We start from the raw sequence: 24059 nt of genomic DNA on the forward strand, positions 1-24059 counted from the left end.
TCAAAGGTCAAAATGGATTCTAACTTCAACAATAAAAGATGGATTTTGGTGAAAACGATCCACTCTGCCAGTTTCATAAAGCTCCACAGACTCTCCTAAACACAGACTTGGATCTGTCCTTGAAGAACTTTGCAGACTTTAATCAAAGCAAATCAATGAGAAAGTGGTGTCTCTTAATGTACTTACAGCTCACTTTTTAAATGTGTAAGACTGTATTGTATGTATGGGAGGTGGTCTTATAAAAGCGTCATGGTCTTCTCACTCTCTCCCGCGCAGTCATTTTTATGTTCTATATCTGTTTGCATTGTGTTTACTTGAATGTGCAAATACAATAAAATCTAGTCTAATGTAATGTGAGCACACGTCTCTCAAAAATTGTGTTTATTTTGTTTACTAGTGAAATCCAATACTTGTCTCTCAGGAGGTGGTATGGCTTTGAAAAACTCTTGAATGTTCCACAGTATGGCATTAAACAAATCTTGCATTTATTTAGGTACAAGTCTTTATTTAGGTACAGGTCTTTTGTTGCTTCCAAGTCTCAAGTATGTCTCAAGTCCAAGTCAAGTCCCAAGTCAAAGACAATCAAGTCCAAGTCGAGTCTTGAGTCACTGTCCCATAAGTCCAAGTCAAGTCCAAGTCGTCTGCTTTTAGCTTTAAGTCATTTCAAGTCTTTAAACCAAAATACCAAATATAGCTTTGACTTTTGCAATTTACATGACTTTTAAACAAATATATTTATATATGATATTATATATTTATATTATATATTTTAATTATATTTATATGAGTATTTATATAAATAGAAGTAGAAATAGAAAAGAAATAGTAGAAATGCATATTTTCCCTTTTTAAATGTCTTGACAAGATCTTAGTGTGGATCATTATGGTCAGAGTAGAAAGAATTCAGATTTTAAAATGCAGTTATTTTATCAGGAAGTTTGCACTGAAATGGAAGGATCATGTTTTTTGTTGTTCCCTCTGTTTTACTGCATTGTACTGGATATTACTGTAGTACATTTGAGAATACCACATCACAGTACTTCAGTTACATCCAAAGTAACAAATAAAGAAGTGGGAGGGACATGTTCCAGTTTGTTCCGGTAAAGAGTCAAGTCTGACTTGAGTCCAAGCCATGACTTCCAAGTCCCACCTCTGCAATGACATATGGGTGACAGTAGCTCAGGTTGTAAAGACTTTGTCCAGTTCAAATTCCGCTCTTGACATAAACATCATCATTGGTGAGCGGACAGATCCGCTGATTCACAGATGAATGTTGTTTTTGTGTCCTTGGGCAAGACACTTAACCCACCCCGCCCCAGTGTCTGCGTACACTGGTGTATGAGTGGGCAAGTGATGTAAAGTGATTTCAGTGCCTTGAAGGTGGAGAATTGCAATATAAAAATGTGACCATTTACCTTTTACAACAAGATCATTTATTATTATGTAAAGAGCAGCTCAGCTCCTTCGTATAATGCCATACTGTGGAATATTTTAAACAAAACCATAACATTACCACCAGAAAAGTACATCTTTAACATCTGATCTTCTGGGGAAAAAAATGTTGCCTCATTCTCACTATAACATGCAGATTTTCCAGTGCGTTTGATGGGTGGTTGACCAAAGTGAACTATAATCTCCATCTTCCCACATACATTCTTACTCATACCCTTCTGTATTCTTCTGCATGAGTGGCACATGTGAATCATCTAACCCTCGCCCTATATAAGCTCCGCTGTGTGCCCATTTCACCGAGGTGCCAGTCGAAATAAAGGCAATCACCGCTAGCACCCTTCCCCTCTTAGCAGCTCTGGCGCTGTCAACACGAGCCCTCCGAGGACTTGAATACTACTTAAATCAATGTGGCATGAATATATAAAAGCACTATAGCGGAGAGACTAGGCTAGAGACTGCATGGGGCATTACTGGGGTCTGTGCTTTGAATGGCCAAGCGAGACTGTGTGTGTTTTATGGTGATGAGCTGTCAAAGATGTTTATGCAGAGCTGATAGTCTCCAGGAAAAACAAGGCAAGAAAGTGCAGTTTGATATTTACACAGCACACCAGCCATAGCGACGCCTGGCAATGACGATGGCCCCCAAAAGACCGAGGAGGAGACCCAGGCGGAGGCATATTGGGAGGGGGGGTGCATCTGAAAGAAGGAGTGGAAAGCTGACAGTTTTGTATGAGATCCAGGGATTTGGAGAGAGTGTGATTGAAGTAAAGTTAGACAAATGATTGCGGCGCCCAGGCAGAAAAGACCTGGTGATTGTGAGCGAGAGATAGAAAGTTTTGCAGCGTTTTTACAAGAAATGAAAGAGAAACAAAGCGACCATTTTGTTCCAGCTTTCATGTGGTTTTCACATTGCAAGTTTGTGATGAAGACATACTATTCATAATTATCTTAATCACATATTAGTGCTAATGACATAAGTGGGTTACATATTGTAACTTTAATATGTTTGACATTAAAATTGCAACATGTAACTTTCTGCAGATAAGCACCTGCTTGTCTCCATGGAGATGTTATTGCTTTGCTGGAAATGTTCCACAGTAAGGCATTAAACTATCCAGTCTATCCAGAATTTATTAAATTAAATTGAATAACATGCATTCTTATAGTGAGTTGGGTTGTCTCTGCACAAAACTGAAGTGTAAGTTAGCTCATCTTTTGTCTCCATGGAGATAAAGATGGAGATGGCAATGTTTCCTCATGATAAACATATCTGGAGTTGTGTTTTGTTTCATTTAAATATGTTTAACATGAGTTCTTCTCTCAAACAGAAAACGTCCTGTTCCACCTTGTGATGTCATGTGGTAATACAGGAAGTATTTCTATACACCATCACTAGTATCAATTGCATGATTTAAGCCCTGGATTTGCCCGTCTCTACTGAACAAAATGTTAAAGGCACTATTAACTAAAACTAACCCAATAACTTCAAAAGGTGACTCAAGCATTTTGAGCTTTGGAGACTGTAGATAAAGAGGTACTCAAACTCATGTGAGTGAAACAAAACAAAACACAACTCTAGGTATGCTTTTGATAACATGACTTAAAGCTCACAAGAATCAATTTTGTGTAATATAGGACCTTTGATGTCAATACACATTTTCATTCTCCTGAGTTTAATACCGCTACCAAACTACTATCCAAATCTGCCCACATTCATAACATACCAAACTTTGAAAACTTCTTGTGTTATCTTGTCCCACAAACTTGAAAAGATCAGGGAGTCATCTAAACAATGCAGAGATGAGGAATGTCCCTTCTGTTCTGAACACTGCAAATATCACGCTGTTCCCAATAAACACAAACTCACGGAGCCGAGGAACCAATAAATGTCTGCAAACAAATGCAACTGAACTGTGCTCCAAAGCTTTAATATCTGTGGAGTCTCCCAGTCCCAGTACGAGAGGCACACCCCTCCATTTACAGAGACAGTCCGTCAATCTGAGATAAAAACATGTTTACACAGTTAACAATCACCCAGAATGACTATAAAAAGCATGTATTATTTTATGTAAAGTAGAGGTCTCTGGTGTCTGATGTCAGTCATTATTTCATCTTTGCACTGCTTCTGTTTACGACCTCTTGTATATAACTGAGATATATTTGTAGTACTAGATTTTTATTTTTACACATACGTATGCATTTATATAATCACATCTTATTGACACCAGCCTCCTGCTCTTTTTGCTACTTATTTTGAATTATTATTACCATTCATATGTTTGCTCTTTGTTAGTATAATATATTGTGATGTGTGAGCTATTTTTCTTGTGTGAGTAATTTTCCTTGTGGATCAATAAAGTTTGTCTATCTGGTAAGCAATATTGAAATTATGTAAAGTTTTAAATTGTTAAAGGGACAAAGGGCCTCATTTCCTAGTTAGTCAGAGTGTTGGAGTGTGCTAGGCTAGTGCATGTCAATGGCCATAGTTACCCTGACACTAAAAACAGTCTTACCCACTCCACAAAACACCCGAAGCAAATCAATTATTACACCAGACTGTCGATGTGAATGTCTGTGTTGATAGAATAATGTTTGAAATGAACTAACCTTGGATCGCATGAATTGTCGCATGTTCAGGGACTATTTTCTCACATATCAGTCCACCGCTGCCAAGCTTTCTGTCAGGAAGAACAACTTGTTGCTGCTGCTCAGACATAAATCCTTCAAATGCAAGGTTGGTTTTACTTCTAAAATTATTCTATCAACACAAACATTCACTTCGATAGTCTGACGTAATCATAGATTTGCTTCGGGTGCTTTGTGGATTTTGTAAGACAGGCTAACTATGGCCATTGACATGCACTAGCCTAGCACCAGCGACCTCTGCATTATTATTATTATTATTATTATTATTATTATTATTATTATTATGGAGATATTTTAAAAAGAGTCTCCAGACGTCTCCAACACTCTGGCTAACTAGGAAATAAGGTCCTATGTCCAAAATTCCAAACTGTCCCTTTAATTGCTATATCAACAGCGGCCATTTAAACCTATACACAAAAAGTGGCAGTATGAGCATGAAAATTGCTGTATCTAAATTCGTCTTTTATACAATAGTTTTCCTATGGACTGCAGGGAATGTGGAGCTCTTGACAAAAAATTACTTGTGGATATTAACGGTGCATTGTGTAACTTTTCTGGTGGAGGGTCACTGAAGTGCTTTTCTCCATGCTTTCTCTTGCTTTGTTTCGAATATTTCACAGTTATATTTTTTTATCTTCATGCCAACCAAACCTGACCAAGTGACAGGTCAGATCTGTGGAGAGGTAACACTGCTCACAATCAGAATGCTTGTTTTTCTAGGTATTTTTGAAGTGTAAAAATGTAAGGTTGAACTGATTAATGTCATACTGTGGAACATTCCAGACAGACGGACCCCCAACCAGAAAGTTACATAGTTCACCATTAAGCAGCATCCAGCATTTCAGAAGTAATATTAAGAGAAGGAGCTGATAAAATTGGCCAGACTTATGTTTTGGTAATTGCCGACCAAATTCACCATGCTGATTTTTGAAGGCTACTCAATAAAAACTCTAATATTAAACTTAAAAAGGTCTCCATCGCAACACTCAAACCTCTTCTTGGACAGCTTTCGACAAATACTGCATGTTGATTCGTCCTCTACCACTTTGAACCCACTCCCGCTATTTTGGCTACACGTTCTATTCTAACTTTTGAAATTGGTAACAGTCTTAAAACCGTATCGTAATCTTCCAAGTCCTTTTTTCGGTCCAGAAAGTTGTGGCTAACTCAGATTGCTATGTCACTGCCCATCTGTCTGTCTGGACCTGCCTTTGCTCTCTGCTGGAGGTGGAGCGCTGTGACCCGGCCCGGACTGTGGACCCACCTGGAAGACATTTTAATACAGCGTCTCCCGTACACCCCCACGGAGCCACTGACAAGCCCCCAGAACTGGCAAGGCAAGTCCGGGGAGGGTGCTGTCCAAGCTGTGGGCGGGATCCAGAGACCAGCCATAACCAGGAAGCAGATGGTCGAAAGGAGCAGTCTCAGCCCACACAAGCCAGACGCCTACGGTAAGCAGAGGCATATGCTGTGTGTCTTGTAGGATACAACTATTCACTGCATGTTTTCACACATCCGGAGTACTGCTTGAGTTATTCCTCCCTCTTGAGTTAAAGTCTATTTTTAGTCAAAGTTAATTTAACGTTTTTTTTTTTTTTTTAGTTGTTAAGAAAGGTAATGAGCGCAGGGTAAATTAGCAAAATGCAGTGACGACATAAACAAACATTAAAGTAGCAAAGGTTTCAAAATGGATATCTGGACTATTAAAGTATACTGTGTAACTTTTCTGGTATAGGGTCATCACTAAACTTGCATTAAATATATCTCCACACATAAATACAGTTGATACCACCAACCGGACCATGTAACAGGTAAGATCTATGGAGAAGAGACCCTGCTCACTGTAAGAATGCATGTTTTCAGCTTATTCATCTAGCTATAAAAGATTAATAATTGCATCTGAACTGAAATGTACTGATTTGAAATGTTTAGTAACCATCGGTGTTGTTTTGAAAAGGGAAAAGGGGGCAGATAACATAAGATTCGTCTTCTTTATGCTAATTTTCGTTCATTTCTTGTACGTTTGATGTTGTGACACTGTTGATGTCTTTTTATAATCTATGAATGAAATAAATAAACATGACTCTATGACTCTATAAAAGAAAAAAAATAACAAAAAACTGGTTAATTAAAAAAAAAAAAGTACAAATATAATGTTTGATATACATACTTTGTAATTTGCTATTGAAATGTATAAATAAAATTGTAAAAAAAGAAAAAAGAAAAGAAAATTTGGTGTATTAATAAATGATAAAAAAAATTTAAATTGGTATCAACAATTTATTGATTTTAGGTTTTATTCAAGTTTTATTCATTTTATTCACAAATGTTGATTTTTTTAAATAAACTTGAAGAATGACCTGAAAAGAAAGAAAGAAAAAAAAACAAAACAGGTTAATTAGTGACATACTGAGAAACATCTCCAACAAAGCAATAACATCACCATGGAGATCAGCAGGCACCAGAAAAGTTGCATTGCGCACCTTTAAGTTGAAGAAGAACTTTTAATAATTTGACAATTTTATACAAATACTTTTTACTACATATACTTATATCCTTGTAACAGTATAGCATAGAATTGTTCTCAACTTTCTTCCTATTCACACCTATTGGGCTATTATAACTTGTGAGAGCGCCCCCTGCTGTCCGTGTGTTATTGAACGGTGCAGAGGGAGCAGCCACCTGTCTCTGTGACAGACGGTTAATGAGCTCTGCCACTCTCGGCGCTCGGGACTAAAATAAGCGAAAAGTCACAGGCTAATGCTAATGCTAGGCTAACGCTCTGTGACCTTTGCTAACAGGAGGGACTGCAGCGTCCGCGCGTCTGTTGTGCCAGATGAGTGCAAGTGTGTTCAGATTATTAAGACTTTTTAAATTGTCAAATTATAATAACTAGGGTGACCAGATTTCCAAAATAAAAAACTGGGACTTCCCTGGTTTGGGTTGATTGGTAATAATAAAATGGTGAAATGAGTGTGTAATTAAGGAAAATTGTTATACACTTGGCTCTAATGTGAGTCAGTACAGTCACATTTTCTTTTTTAAACAGCTTTTCTGTATTTTGCCTAAACAAATGACAATTTATGCCTTTCTTTACTGTTGGCCGGTATCAAATTGGTAAAAAAAAAACTGGGACATTTCTAGTGCAAAACTGGGACAAATCACTGGTTTTGGGTAAATTTGCTGGGGCAGGGGACACAGGACTCAAAACTGGGACTGTCCCGGGTAAATAGGGACGTCTGATCACCCTAATAATAACACATTTTTTCCCATGTATTTGAGCAAACTTGGTCTTGTCCCAATACAAATATATTGTATAAGCAGCTCTTGAGGTCTTGGCTGTTGTATACTCTCTGGATCTAATAAAGCAATGTGCACATTAGCATGCTAGTTGTTGTTAGCTTACTGCTCTGGTCTCTAAAGAGTTGGGAAACGCACTTATAAACACATTGTGATGACTTATTTACTATGACCGGAATACATGAGTTAAGTGAGGAATAACTTTGGACCACTTAAGACTTCAATATTTTAGTACTACTTTGCTTGTTCCAAAAACTGCACACCTAATCAACCAATCGCCATCCAGTTATACACAATTACGTGATGAGTGGTCAAATTAATTCCTTATTAGGGAGATGAAAAAGGAAGTCTAGAAACTAAGATTTTCTGAATGACTAGATTTTAAAAAATCTATATATTTTTCATTACATATTTTTTCCATTAGCTTCCTGATTGAAATAAATAACATCACGTTATAACATGAAGTGAATTAGGAATAAAAGACAACATATAAGAAGAAGCAATGTATATTTTATTATGTGCTATATACATTATTTACATTATAATACAACAACAATACACATAATGCTACACAGGATTGCACGGTTTCAGTTTCAGGCCACAACGGTCGGTCGGTACCAAGGAGAGAGACATCACAGTACAGAGAGCATCTTTGGCTTCAGAATAATGACAATTAACAAATATAACATGAGGATACAGAATTCAGTCAAGAAGAGGGGCTGGATTATAGCAGTAATAATGAACAATGAACAAAACACAGTCAATTCTCATGTTTGACTTGAGTAGATTCATGTAAAAATGATCTCCCAATTATATTTTATACAGTTATGGAGTGATACATTGATACACATGTTTTATATTTCATTTATGAAACAGTGTTATTGTCTTTGGGCATCTGAATCATATGAAGACTGGCTCCCATTGACGACATTGTCCTTTTGATAAGTACCACCTTTAACTCCGAACCGATTATGTTACTGGCATCTGGTCAAATTGTGTGATTTAAATAAATACGACTTAAAAATAATACAAACAGAAATAGGAGAAACACGATATAGATAAATAAAAATATGAGATTAGATTTAAATATTACATTTTGATAGCATTTATTTGGCTATATTTTACAACTAAAACTGGCAAAATAAGCAAAACTATAAGTGGCATTGTATCTCTTCACTAAGGGACTAATTTAGGTGATTCAGGGTTTATCTCGGTCAAAGTGTTAAGAAATATTGTTACTGCTAACCAATTACAATTTTAATCAATTTATTTTAATCAAAATCAGAGTAGGGACTGCTGGTCTTTCAAACAGGGGAAGCTCTTTACATTTTCATTCTTATCATAAACTATTATTTAAGAAATAGTAAACTGCAAACTTCAATTACATTTGTATAAATATCTGATTGCATTTGTACCATAATGTGCTTTACATCAAAGTCAGGAATAAACTTCTTTTAGAATGATCCGCAATTTCAAGATTTTGCAATTTTTAAAAAACAGATAATTTGATAAGTTGCAGAGTTGTACTTAAAACTAATATGACATGCAAGAACAGAACTAGCCCCCAATGCAGTAAACTCTTCTAGCTCCATCACTGTAGCTCACATCAGAATCAATGCTGTAAATGGCCACAGTTTGTTAAGATGGATGTTATTTTGCCCATTGTAAGTGCTATTGAACTGTAGCGCTTCCTCTGTCGCGCAGTCTCCCAAACACGAGTACAAGAAGCGACTGAACGAGGCACAAGCAGAGGAGACGGAGATTGGATAAAAGATAGATGCGGTGGAGAGATGGAGAGACAGAGGGAGAGAGAGAGGGGAGAGAGGTGACAGAAGCGGAGCAGGATAAGTCTGTGCGTTTGTGGTATTGTGGTTTGTGACATAAAGATGGATGCAGGCGGGTCGGTGAGGTGAGGAGACGCTGTAATGATTAGATCACTGATACCCTTGAGCCCCCCCTCCCCCACCTGCCGCCCCTGTCCCGAACCTGACTGGAAGGGAGGGGCGCTGGTAAATGGTCCCACTGTCAAGAGTTCATATGAGGAAGATCACAACAGTGGATTATGGGAAAAGGGGAGGATGCTGTTATAGCTGTATACTAGTCTGGTAATGCCTGGACATGCAGCATTTAGCTTTGGAGAAGTGAATTAAAGGATTTGACATGTTAACAAAGATGATTTAAAAGTAAAAGTTGTAACTACAACAGTCACTGAAGAAAGAGGGAGCTAATCCAAATTCTGTTTTTACAATATTTTTTCTTGTCTGCCATGTAGTTTAACAGCAATACTTAAGTACTTAATAATAGTTTTCCTTTTTGATCAGAAAATTACTTAAGTCTATTTAAAGACAGAGGTGTTTGTTTAGCTTCATGAAGTATAAAACACAGATTCTCCAAGGACAACACTGTTTAATCAGATGACGTCACCTCCAAACTTTTGGAAGTTGAGTTTGGGATGCTTCCCTCTAGTGGTGACTTAATGACACTGTTCTAAACATACATTCACTTAAGCCTATGAATCTTCACTTTGGTCAAATAGCACTTTCACCACTGACACATGTCTTTATCCTATAGCATAGATGCATGACTTCAACTGCTGTTAAAAAGCTCTTAACATCTTTGAGACATAATTGCCCAATTAAGCTTACATTTAAAAACATGTCTTACCCATTCAATCTCACTTCTTCAAATATAATTATTCCAAATCCATCTTGCACAATACCCAATGGCACCCGCACAATAAGACGACATGACAGGGGAAGAGGAAGGCTTTTGAATCAAAGCTTTGCCCCGAGGCATGCTGGGAAAAAACACCACCCAGACTTAGACACAAAGACTGTCTGATCCCCTGCAGCCACTAAACTTCTCTATTAACCCAATGTGCGGCTTGATGCAATATTAACAAGGAAAAAGTGCTTCACATGTTTGAATCGTTTGCAACAACATAATTCTATACATTATCTGTTATGTAAAACAGTTGGAGATGGTGATTTTAAAATGCCAAGTGTAGGTGTGTGCGAATGTGAAAAACACGCACAAAGAAGTGTTGGCAGAAGCAATGTTTATGACTGTTTTATCCAAGCATCCTGTTTCATTCTGTGTAGTTTTGAAAAGTAAAAGCCAATGTTAGAAAATATACCAAAATATATAGGTGTTTTTAGAGGCAATTTATATTACACTCTATGTAATATTGGACCTTAATCATAAGTTTTTATCCAATATCACAGTGTATTTTGTAAGCCAGCTCTGTGTTGATATAGTTTTTCTCAAACGTTTCTACGTTTTTTGATCTGCAGTTTTGTTTGTTCTTTCAAATAATTTAAATGCAATGTCACAAAATCTGTCATAATATTGTGAGTAGGATTAAGCCGTCCACATGTTTTCAGCAGTGATTTGTAGTGCTCTTTGTAAGTCCGTTGTTGAGGTGTGTTTCGCAGTAAAAGCTATTGAATTCTTTCTAAAGTGGGAGAATCCTCTTTTCACTGAGGATTAAGGAGACAGTGTAGAGTGGAGCTGAATGGGGTGAGAGGGAGGACAGGGAGCTACGCAGCCAAAAACAGTGTTAATGTACTATTGACAGAAGCTAAATGTGTTTCTCAGACTGAAGTACTGTGGGAATAGATATTTTCTGGCAAATTTGGCAAAAAGAGTTGGTGCCATTTTGAAAAGTGAATCAGTGGTACTTCTAGTCTGGCGTGTAAAAGTTAAAATGTATAAAAAGAACACGTGCAATATTTTCGCAATGGAAAACAGTGCTTAATTAATGTATTCATTGTTAGTTGTCAATACTTACAGACTGCAAAAATACGACCATTTTGCACTAAGAAAAATTCAGCAAAACAAGTGTGTTACCTTTTTACTACTGCGTAACATTTCAGATAAAACACATATTAGGATAAAAATCTATATATGCTCATATCTAGGCCATGTTCAAGTCAGGTCTGTGGAGAAACCAGCCTGCTCAAAGTAAGGGTGCATGTTAGTATTTAAGCAATGTGGGCTTTAATGGACTAAATAAAAAGAAAATTACTGAAATTACTACACTGTGAAAAATAAGCCAATTAATGTATGTATGTGTTTTTGGAGTAGTATTCAAATTGACCTTTTAAGAAATGCAAGCTTTTGAATTCTTTCACTTCCATACTTATTTACTCTACAATTAATACAAATGGTCTTATATTAAAGTACCACCAGATCAGTGCAAAACACTATATGCTATCCCTCATATGTGTAAAAACAACTTGTCCAAACTCAAAAGACAGAAGATAAGAGCTCTGACGAAAACAAAGTCTGAGCATCTTCACGAGGGACTAGTGGATTTCAGGTAATACCTCCAATAAGAAAAACCCGTGAAATTCATCTTCTACCATCAAAGCTGCCACCGATAAGAGAAGAAGATCGTAACAAGTGGAAAACACGAGGCCACGCTGCAGATAAAGAACAGAGGAGAATAGGAACAACTCCGATCAATGGTTGGCAGAGCTGAGAGCAGATAACCAGAGGGTCCAATGACTCCTGTATCTTAATCTGAGGAGGTGGAGAGGTGGGCGGAGCACGTGTGGGGTATGTGTGTGTGCAATTGGGTCATCGATATCAAGATAAAGAAGATGAAAAATAGACACTGGCGAGGTCATGGCATGTTATTGATAGTAGGCAGAGGAGGATTAACAAAGAGTGAGGTTCGTTATGTAATGGAGTGTATGCAATGTGGTGTATGTATTTCAATAGCTGGAAAACAGGAACATGCAGAGTGGTACTGGAGACATTTTGGTCTTTCTTGTCACTCAAATTTGACTTAAAAGACCTATAATGCAAAATCGACATTTCACAGCTTTTATTCATGTTATACTAGTAGTTGCTCCCCCTCATTTGGCTGTATTTGGAGTGATTCTGGTGTGTTTGACCAATCTAAAGGTGCACTGTGGAATTTTTCAGGTGGAGGATCTGTCACCTAGCCTGATTCTTCAACCAGTTTCACTTCGTAGAAACCGTCTGACCTCGCAGCATTAGGATTCGTTCACTCGACGGTAGCCGGGTACTTTTTATTTAACCAGTCGCTGCTGTTTGTTGTGAAGTATGTAATGCGTCAAATCCCGTAGGAAGAAGGGCAATAAAATTCAACAAACATTCTCTTTTTTTGGCTTTAAATCCTTGATCCTTGCATTACGCTTATTAATAGCTCTACAAAGACAGCAGGCAATGCCATAGGGATAAGTTACATGTCAGATTTGTGGAGAGGTGAGTTTTTCAGGTCAATAAAAAACATGTTATGGAGTAAATAACATCAACCACACCATCTCTATGGATACAAGCAGATGGCAAACCCCCCACCAGAAAAGTTACACAGTGCACTTTTAAGCAGAATAGATCTTCTTTAAAATGTATTACCTTGTTTTCCCTCTAGTTTTTTATGCTAATTGAAAGTATACATTTTAGATATTAATTTTCTAAGTGCTGTTAATACAATTTAAGATTTTGAGCGTTTAAAAGGTACCAGACATGTAATTTCACTTTAAGATTAATGAATGTTTTGGATACTTTGAACAATTAATACTGAAACTGGCTGTTGGTTCCACATGTTGTACAGTTCTTTCAGTTTGTCAATAGGAGCCAGTCTACATGAAGCCAACCACATTTTTACTGCTAAATGGTCAGACAATTTAATGAGAAGATTCCAATGTTGATCGTCCATTTTCCCAAATCGAACAGTACAATGGCAGGTACTCAAGAATTTATGAATGAGTGAAATTATCTGTACCTTTCTTCAATTGGCACAGACTTTTATGCAGTACCGAGTGGTAGACTTGAAGATGTACATGAAGTTTGGAGGAGGAGGACCCAGGCTGCGCTCCCTCTGACAGGCAGGCTGCTAGTGAGTGGAGTCACTTAACTGCACAGTCAACCAGAAAGTTAGGGGCCACTTCTTTGCATTGGCGATGGACTGAAGCCCTTTTCTTTATTGTCCCGGAGGCCTGGTTCAGGAGCAGCTCTGGAACAGCCATGCTTAACACTGGAGTGAGCAGCAGAGGGCCAGTCACAAGTAGTTTATGTCCTTGTCTTCTTATGCATTTCACTCCTCTCCCTCCTCCACGTATGTAGATGGAAACCAGCCAACCTGAAAAAGAGACACAAAAGTTTGACATTAGTGCCAGCTATTAAAGATGGAGTAGGATTTCTGTGCGTCATTGCTACACTCATACTCACTATAACCCAGTCACAACTTCTCAAATTTGTTGAAATCTACTCTGGCTCCTGTTGACTTTATATTGGAAAATTGTCACCCCTCTGTCTGTAACTACTGCAGTGAGTCTTGTTATTTTAGTATAAAAATGTTTGTATTAATCCGCTCTACATGATCCTAGTGTTTTTATTTCACTATTTTGTATGTAAATAAATTCCTATTCCTAACATGGACCTGGCTCTAAATTTGCTCCTATAACTGCAGGCCTTGTGAGCTTCATTTGACTGGAGCCTAACACTATGGGTGACATCACACTCGCTCAGTCTACTTCATTAGAAATGGATTATTTGTTTAGCAACACAGAAAAATCTGTGCAAACTTGAGTACAAAAAGCACCACTGTCTGCACTGTTAACATGAAGGTGCAACACTTGCTAGTGCTGTTGTCAGGCATTAAAACAGTTTATCACCATGTAATATTTAATGTAAGTTATGATGCTAAATTAACATTAGTGAGTGGGATACGTCTTCATGACCCATATGTGTTAAATGCAGGTGAGTACGTAAATAACAAGAAAAAATGTCTCAAACTTCAGTAGCCGGACATCCACTCATACTTGATCGATACAACTAGCCTCGCCCCCAGGAAAGCCTGAAATCTGCTGAAATCCTACAAGACACTGACATGATACAGACAAAAGAGCAGCTCTTTCTGCAGAAGACATGCGCAATAGAGCACAAAGTGACGTAGTCTGATTCCTTTGATTGATTTCTTGTTCCTATACTGTAATTCTCTTCTGCCCCATCTTCACAACAGCAGCAGAATCCCCAGCCTCCTCAGCCTTTTCATCTCCTCCTTGCTTGGTATATATTTCCAAATAAATCCATTATTATTGAAGTTTTATGCTTTACTGTGGACGATTATAGACAAAGGGTCTTTTTTTTTTTTTTTTATTCATTTATCCTTCTCCAGACCACCAAGAGTCAGGTTTATGGAGATGCATGCAGAGAAGACTATACAATATATATTATAATATACAACCAAATGAAAAAACAAAACATGCTTTTATTTGATGCTATGTTGTGACCAATGTTCCATATTGTTGCTTTTCATGTGTAATGCAATTGTTATAATTTCAGTAAACCTAGAACAACTATTGCCGGTTTATAATGTATGTAAGAATTTTGCGATGGGCTCCTACTCTTCTGTACTTTTTTTCCCTAACCATTTTTTGCTTATTTACATTTGTGGTGCATCTTATTTCTTACTTTCTACAGAGCAGAATTCTTTTCAACATCCCACACAGGAGAGCTAATTGTACTGCATGTGGGGGAGTGCAGGGAATTAGCAATCATTTAGAAGAAATAACAATAAGGAAGTTGTTTATTTTTGATGCCTGCAGGATGTAAAATGTTAAAAGGAGTCTCCACCTCTTCACCTCCTCCTATTAAGAATTGTGCCAGGAAAATTAGGCTAGATCTGCACTCGAAATGATTGGCAACAAAAGGCAAAAATTCACAGATGATGTGCCAAGCTGGAGTAGGAGTGGGTACATATATATTTGCATTCAGAATGGGTGCATGCTTTCTACAGGGTCTTTGGTACTGGGATTTATGCATGTGAGGAATGCAAGGAGCCAGTGGAGTCTGAAGCCTCAGAATGAGCACGTAGTTGGATCGATGTAACACGGAGGAAAGAAAAAACATTGTTTTAAGTTGATACAATATCTAAAGGGCCTATAACATGCCATTTTCCATGTTATGATGCTGTTTCCTCATTAAAAACATACTTGGAGTTGTGTTTTGTTTCATTCACACATGAGTTTTTCTCTCAAACAAACACTCCGCTCCACCCTGTGATGTCACATGGTAATACAGGAAGTGCTCCACTGTGTTTTTAAACTCCATAAACATTCACTTGAATAATTTGGATGATTTCAGCTCTGGAACTGCCCCTCTCCACTGAACTTAAGGTAAATGGTAGCTGATAACTTAAAAACTACCACTATATGACATCATAAGGTGAAGCAGAGCATTTTGAGCTTCGGAGATGTAGACAGACTAACAATAAAAGGTTAATCAAACCTGTGTGAATGAAACAAAACACAACTTCAGATATGGTTTGGAGGAGAAAATGCTGAAAACAGAATTTATTTCCTTAAAACTAAAATTAAACTGATCCAATATAGCTGTTATTTATCTCTCAAGTAACTGCAGAAGAGTTTGAATAAATAAATGTTCAAACATTATGAGACTCTCTGGGCTGACTACGACCAGTAAATATTATTTTTACACTATGATGTTTGAATGCATTTTCTTATTCTAAACCATAACCCTCTCTGAACAGTTCTCTGGTGTCTTACCCGTCCATTGACCTCTCCCCTCCACCAGCCATTGGCTCCAGACTTGGTGTAGATCTTCACCACGTCTCCCTCCTGCAGAGACAGCTCCCTGGTGTCCCGAGAGCAGAAGTCGTACCGTGCAATGGCCACTCCGATCACTTTGGGAGTAAACACTAAAGAAAAGAAAAAAAAAACATATTGACATTTTACTGTTTGTACCACAAGGACTTATATAAAAATGTTGGAACAATGTAATTTCATGTGTAGGGCCCTCACAAATTCACAAAAAATATGTAACTCAATGTTCAGTCAACAATTTATTTAGTTCATTTTTGCTGCTACAGAAAAACAGGAACATGCAAAATGGCTCTGGAGACTTTTTGGTACTTTGTCTTTGTTGTTACTCAAAAATTTTACAGACTAACTTAAGGTGGACCTCTTCTGCAAAATCAACTTTTCAGAGCTTCTATCCATATTAGTTGTTAGTTATAATTGTTTCCTCTCACCATTTACTTACTTGAAGTTGCATTTAGAATGATTCATGCAAGCTTGTGCAATTTTAAGCACAATAGAACTTCTTTAAAATGTATGCCCTTGTTTTCCCTCTAGATATTTTATGCTAATTGAAAGTATAATCATGAAGTTATTTTGGTCGTTGTTGTTAATTTTTGTCAAAATATGAACAATTCCACTGTCAATCTAGTTTTTACAGTAGCTCTGGTTATAACTGGTAAAGCGCGTGGATTTCTCTGACAGCTCTGTGTGGTTGCAGGGCTCTGACAGACAGACCGGGAGCGGGTCCGCCTGTTCCTCTACCCCCCCTCACCTCCCCCAAACCCCCCCTCTACCCACTCCCCCCTCCTGGAGCGGGCCGGGCGGAGCTGACAGGTGGAAATGGTGTGTCAGACCTCTACAACCCGGCCATGGGGGCAGAATGTCTAATACAGAGGGCGCTTGGAGCATTTGGACACCTTTACTTTGACAGACACACGCGCGCACAAACGCACACACACAGACGCGTACGCACACGAACGCACACACAAAGACCAAAGCTAGCAAAAAAACTTCAACAAAAGAAAAGCCAAGAAGCACTGTGGGAAACATGCAAACTATTGGGGACAACTTAACTGGAAAACAAATTGTAAACAAAAATACAAGCATAGCAATAATGTCCCTGTTATTATTATATATTGTGATGTCTGAGCTACTGTGTCCAAGTAATTTCCCTTGTGGATCAATAAAGTTTGTCTTTGTCTATACATCTAATAAATATCAATATTAGCAGTATAAATGGTGTTTGGCAGGGTTCTCTTTTTAAAATAAAAATGATATGCCCAACTATTATTAGTGATGCTAATACTGGTATTGGATATCAGCGCTAATACTAAAAAAATTGCTGGATTGGATATCGGTGTTATGATATATGTTAAGCCGATATCCTGGTTGGGCTTTTAATTAGCTGAGACGGGATGATTTTGGGCTAGAATGTCTCATAATTATTAACCTTTTATTCACACAAAGCTGTTCATTCGTGATTTGAAGGACAAATATCTGTTCCATAACACAATTTGATCTCTTGCTTACCTGTGTGGAAATAAGTGACATTTTTTCCTGCCCCTACACTGGTATCAGTTAATATCGGGTTTCGACTGATAATAAAAGCCAAAGTATTGATATTGTTGATATTGTTATAGTTAAGGTGCACCCTTAACTAGAACATATACTCCACAATTGTGCTTTATTTGAATACATAAATTTGTGGAACATATTCTGAAATACCCACATCAACCCACTTGAGAACCATAATAGTTTCGTCATAGTAATGAGAATGCAACAAAATATATTAAGTGTTCTTTACAAAAATACCAAGTGAATGCTAAAAGTTCTTCAACCACTTATCAATACACTGTGATGGATCTGTTTTAACCACAGATAACATTGATAATGTATTTGGGCAATGATTCTTATGTTATGATTCAATATCCTTTGAATGTTATACAGAAAATGAGTCCATTATGCATTTGTTTAAGTAATACCAACCTCAGTACAATAAGGTTTTGTATTAAATTGACATGCAAACTGTACACACATGCATGAATACTTGAATGATTCACTTTTATATTTGTACATGCCAAAAACGAAATAAATAAACACTAAAAGTCAAAAAGCCAAGACCAAAGCAATCAAATGACATGATGATGTGAGGCCAGAGCATGCCAAATACTGCAACAAAATGGGCGGGGAGGGTAAACATAGAAAAAATAAGACAGAAGTGATACCTGTACCTGACCAGAAGGGGGCAGAAGAGGGAGGTACAAAGCTGTAGCCGGTGGGAGATACAATAGACAGGCCGCAGAGCAATGGGGCTATGGTGGGGCAGGCCAGGCAGGGGGCGCAAGAGGCAAGGGGGGGTAAGGAGGGGAGGGGAGGGGAGAGAAGCAAAAGAAACAGTTTAAAGGTCCTATATTATTCAAAATGGACTCTATGTGAGCGTTAAGCCATTTTAGAACATTGTGTCCTCATCAAAACAAACCCCGAGTTGTGTTTTGTTTCGTTCACACATGTTTGAGTAACCTTTTATCATTAGCCTGTCTATATTTCCAAAATTCAAAACGCTCTGTTCCACCTTGTGATGTCATGAAGCAGTAGTTTTCAAGTTAACAGTTACCTTTTACATTTAGTTAAGTAAATAGGGATGTAACAATAACCAAAATATCGTGATATCGTATCGTCAAACTTCTTGCAATAATATCGTGGACCATCACAATATATCGAATTACAAGTCTCTTTGCTTAAATTAAGAATTATGGTGCAGCAATAGCTAAAAAAAAGACAGAGGGAACTACATAGACCATGATCCTTTGCTCCATTTCAGTGTAGACTACAAGAAGAAATAACAGTTCTAAGCACTTAGTTCTTTGGATTAATTCTTGTCAAGGCATTTTAAGAGAAAAAAGTAACATATTCAGTTAGTCCCGCTAAAATATCGCAATAAATATCATAGCGTGAGATGTATATTTTGAAAATATCGTACTGAGAGGTTTGAATATTGTTATGTCCCTAATTGTGAGCCTCCCCATCATATCGTGAGCTTTCCCATGATATCGCAATAAATATCGTCCCGTGAGGTTCATACCGTGACGATATTGTATCATGAGACTTGGATATCGTTACACTCCTATCAGTACATATTGTCAATTCCAGGACTGAAATCATCCAAATAATTCTACTGAAGGTGTAATGAGTTTAAAAACACAGTGGAGCACTTTCTGTATTACCACATGACATACAAGGTGGAACAGAGTGTTTCCTGTTTGATAGCAGAGCTCAGCCTACACATGGAGGAGTTGTGTTTTAAATGTGTGAATCAAACAAAACACAACTCCAGGTTTGTTTTTCATGAGGAAACAACATTGTAACATCAGAAACTAGCTTAATATGAGTCCTCTAACCTACAAAACAAAAGGAAATGAACTTTTAGCAGAAGTTAGAAACAGCACTTTAGTTTTGCCGAAACATTTGCGGTTAGCCAGAGGGATGTTTGCATTGTTAATAGGACATCTTTACTTGCGCATTTAATTAGAATGAACATATACTCTCTCACAATTAGCGCTCAGGGAATAGGCTTGGATTTGCATATTTATAATGACAAGCCAGATGTAATTCAGTCACAGCTGTATTCTTAGACAAACACTCAATATGGTTTATTTTATTTTTTACAATTGACAGTGGATTTCCGAAAGCTTGAAGTCTAAACAAGTATTCTATAGTGAATAAATGTATATGTGAAAATAGTTGAAAATGTGGAGTTTTAGCAGGCAGGAAGTCTCCTTGGGTACGTACATATATTGTTGAAAATGTATTGATTTGTTCTTCTCAGAAACTAAAAGTCGATGATTTTTTTTTCGCTGGTAAAAATTGCACCTAAACAAGATCTCAAAAGTTTTAGGATACTGTCAACGAAAAAAAAAAAAAAAAGTTGCTATGCTAATATCAGGAATTTACCATTACAAAACACAATAAGACAAATTAAATTCATAGTTGTCTTTTTTTTTTCTTTTTTTTTTTTTTACATTAGATGGATAGTTCCTTGTTATAAATCACATATATATTTTTTGTTTTTGTTTTTTTTCCCTCCCATTTTGGAACATTGTCAGATAAGACCAAGAATACCAACTCAAACCATAAATGTATTGCAAGATACGACCGACTTGTACTGCAATCGGAGCTGAGTATTTAGAAGTTAGTTCCCTAACTATGGTACAGGAACCAATTATGGTACTCATACGTCTCATCTGTTTGTGATACGTAGATTAGACACTTTTGCTTTGATAAAGTCTCACCTTGAATCTTAAATTTAAGTTGAAGTCTTACAGTAATCTTTATATTTTTCAGTTAATTGTTGCTAATTTCTCTCCATAACTGTACTTAGAGACAGTTTCTTTTTCTTTTTTTTTTCGACATTTGCAAAGTTTTAGGAATAGTGTAACTGTACAATTCCACTTTTAATTAAGTTGTTCAATGTATTCAGATTTAAACAATGAGCCTCTTATGGAAATGCACAGTTTGACAGATGGAGGAGGCGAGTGCTTAACTTTGTCTATACAGCCCCATATACTCACATCAGCGTCATTATGTATTTCTGTCACAGACAATAGGAACAAGTCTAATCTCACAAACACAGATAAACGTCCAAACTTCATGAAAAATGGGCCTTACGCGACCGAATGAACCAGCCCATGTTATTGATATGCAGTAGGGCCAGTGGACGCCCTTATAAAATGAATACTAACCAGGCATTCGGATACAGCTCAGTAGCAGTAATATAAAGAGGAATCGGCCTCTACTTCAAATGGCCAGAGAAACACCACGTGAATTCAGCACACTTCATTTTGACAAAGTAGGATCCCGAGCGCACCGTAATGCACAATGAGGACCACTAATAGAAACTGTGAATGAGGACACAGGAGCAATTTAAATAACAGGGAGAAGATGAGAGCTAAAATACAATCAGCCAGCCCTCTACAGCTCTGCTCAAAATGATAGATTTTTATTATGGACTTTCTGCAGCCAGACAATGCCTATGCACATTTCAGGGTCACTATTATGTAAAAAGTACAAGTTGTGGTTTGAACACTTCAAAGGGGTAAAGTTGCTGTTACTAAATAGCATTACAACAGGACTAAAAATAAACTTTGATCATGTATCTACAAATGTGTGCAGTATAGTTGAATTATATTAATTAACAACCAAATTTTATTAAAGATTTTGAAATGGTTTACTCCATGGAGATGTTAATCATTGGTATGGAATGTTTCACAGTATGGCATTAAACCTTTCTATCTTCATGGAGACTAAACCAGACCATCTTACAGTTCAGATCTGTGTAGAGGGAACCCCGCTCACAGTCAGAATGGCTGTTTCTCTAGATATTTTTTAGCAGTAAAACCATCTGTAACTGAATAAATGTAAGGTAGAGCTGCTTAATGTCATATTGTGGAACATTCCAGGCAGAGCGATAATATATCACAAGAAACAAGAAAGTGATGGAGTTCCAACCAAAAGTTACATAGTGCACTTTTAATTTCACAATAGTGTACATAGAACATGTCTATTGAATGAGTGGACATATACATTGTGTTTAAAGCCACAGTATGTAACTTCTTGGAGGTGTCATGTCAGGTGTATGATTCCAATAAATAAGAGTTAGGGCAGGTGAAGGCCACCCATAGTAAGGACACATGTTTTTAATGCAATAAAAAACAAAGCAAACAAACAAACAAAAAAAGAAACTTGGTGATTTTTTTTCTATTTTTGGCTAAAAAGTTACACAATGTGGATTTAAGGCAATAGTTACAGGCGACTAAACTATTATTAATCCTTAAAGGTTTTATATTACGCAAAATTGACTCTTGTGAGCTTTAAGTCATGTTATAAATATAATGTTACCTCATCAAAAACCTTTAACCTCCTAATAATACTTTATTAATAGTCTGTCTACATCCTCAAAGTGATGTCATGAAGTGGTGGTTTTAAAGTTAACAGCTGCCTTTTACCTTAAGTACAGATTGGCAATTCTAGGTCTGAAATTATCCAAATGATTACAGTGAAGGAGGTAAAAAACACAATGGTGCACTTCCTGTATTAAGACATGACATCACAAGGTGTTTTCTGTTTGAGAGAAGAAAAAAAAAAAAACACTAAACACTAAAAAACACAATTCCAGATATGTTTTTGATGAGGAAACAACATTATAACATAGAGCTCTTTATTATGTGTCAAGTCTATCTTATATCTTGAAAAATGTAGAAGGCCATTGGAAAAAAAGAATAAAGTTTTGTAATGGCATACAATAAGGTTTTAGAAAAGAAACGGTGTATAAATTGTCTTTAAACAATCGATATCTCTTAGACTCTCATATGTCTTTAAGTTGGCAGTGTCTCAGAATAGTTTAAACTACAAAACAACCTCCGCTCATTAATTGGTGGTTGGGAGACAGAACCAGAGGCCAAATGATCCAAATGAATCCGTTTAAAAGCAGAATGGATTCAAGTGTCCCCACCAGGAGCAGCTGTCCGCCAAGACAAAGCACCACAACACAACAAAATACATTTGGATGAGATCTGTCCCAAACAACAGAGTTTTCCCCCTAAAAACGATTGGCTCCTCTGTACAATCTGTCCACTTATTTCATCCACTTTGAACACGATCTCTTTCTTTCCTCGCCTCTCCACAATGTACCACCAAGTTCAAACGCAATCTCATTTCGCCAGTGATTGCAATGAGTCATACGTTTTCCATTAAGAAACTGAAGAGCTGCGTGGTTTGATCAGCTCGGTCACAGCGTTTAGTGGATTTCATCTCTTTTAGGTTCAATCTTTGAGGAGGAAACTGTTACGAAAATGTCTTGTAGTGGAGGTATTATCAAAGCTTATTACTAAACAGGCCTAGTTTACTCCTCAGGTACTCTAAGGATTCAAAGAGGGCAAAAGAAGGCACCCGATTTGTCTGTTATTCATGTTAATTTCTTGATTTATGGACAAAATAACAAAATTATCAAGAAGAGTGGGTTAGTACAAACATGTTAAGGCCAAAATAAGGAGCCTGACAGCAGCATTTACAGAGAGAGGGGTGACAATTTTTCAATAGAAAGGGAATTGGAGCCAGAGTGGATGGAGCCAGAAGCACGCCCATGCTCACTTCTTATTTGGATTGTGGTGGCTAGCAGGTTAGCTATGACTATTTATATATACATGGCTGCAAAAAGTTCAGAATGTCTTTTTAATTTTTTTTTAAAGTAGAGTAGACGTTTTAGAGTACAGGTTTTGAGCAATTTCCAAATTGTCCATAATGAATTCATGGTAGATGATAAATGCATGATATGACAAAAATCAATGATGCTGTTTTGTTTTTCTTTTTTAATTTGTATTTTTTTTTTTGGTTTTGAAATTAATTTTCTGAACATAAACAGACTTTAATTCATTACCATTCAGCATGAAAAACATGTCTGCACTCTGCTCCAAACCACATGCTTCTAATGAGGATTGGCTATGGATCCCATTGACACTTAGAAATGACTAGATCTCAAATTTGATTTGTTACACAGCCCTGCATGTATGAGTAAAGTAGTACATATATCTCTGTTTCATCTTATTACAGTCCACTATGTCTTTCTGCTCATGCTTAAGACATCTGCAGTCTTTTCAGTCCAGTTGTTTAGTAATGCTGGTTAACTTGTTACAACCTCCCTCTGGATTAGCTGAGTCCCGTGAAACCACATTGATTTGATCTTCAGTAATGGTCCAGGGACTGCTTTCCAATCTAATAACATGGTTAGTAGATTCTCCAACCAGCGACTGACTGCTCAGTCACAAACTATTATCGTCATGACAACACGGGCGGACTATTTTAACAACAAGTCTGTGTGGTTCCTTTAAGATGCTCCCATGTGAAGCAAAGCAGAGAGTCTGACAGAAGGGAAACAAGCAGAGCAAGGAGCTGGAAAAAACTAAAGGAAAACTACTACTGGGGATGGTCAGCAGAGGGAGAATGGTATTAAGGTGGCAATAATGTGAAATAAACAGGCAATACATGTTAATTGAAGAAATTAATTAAATGTGAAACTGTATAATTTAACGTTTT

General features: G+C 37.2%; 1 protein-coding gene across 1 annotated transcript in view; it reads right to left on the reverse strand.

Moving 5' to 3' along the window:
* Window positions 1-7888: 7888 nt before the first annotated feature.
* Window positions 7889-24059, reverse strand: part of LOC110165419 (guanine nucleotide exchange factor VAV3) — a 142678-nt gene continuing 126507 nt past the window's right edge. The window contains exons 26-27 of the mRNA XM_020930608.2: window positions 15939-16090; window positions 7889-13510 (exon numbers count right to left, since the gene is read on the reverse strand). Coding sequence (XP_020786267.1) covers window positions 13466-13510; window positions 15939-16090 — 197 coding nt within the window. The 3' untranslated portion in view covers window positions 7889-13465. The remainder of the gene's footprint in view (window positions 13511-15938; window positions 16091-24059) is intronic.

Source organism: Boleophthalmus pectinirostris, unplaced genomic scaffold (genome assembly GCF_026225935.1).
Source record: "Boleophthalmus pectinirostris isolate CB_2022bp ecotype Guang Dong unplaced genomic scaffold, ASM2622593v1 HiC_scaffold_15, whole genome shotgun sequence".
Classification (NCBI taxonomy): domain Eukaryota; kingdom Metazoa; phylum Chordata; class Actinopteri; order Gobiiformes; family Gobiidae; genus Boleophthalmus; species Boleophthalmus pectinirostris.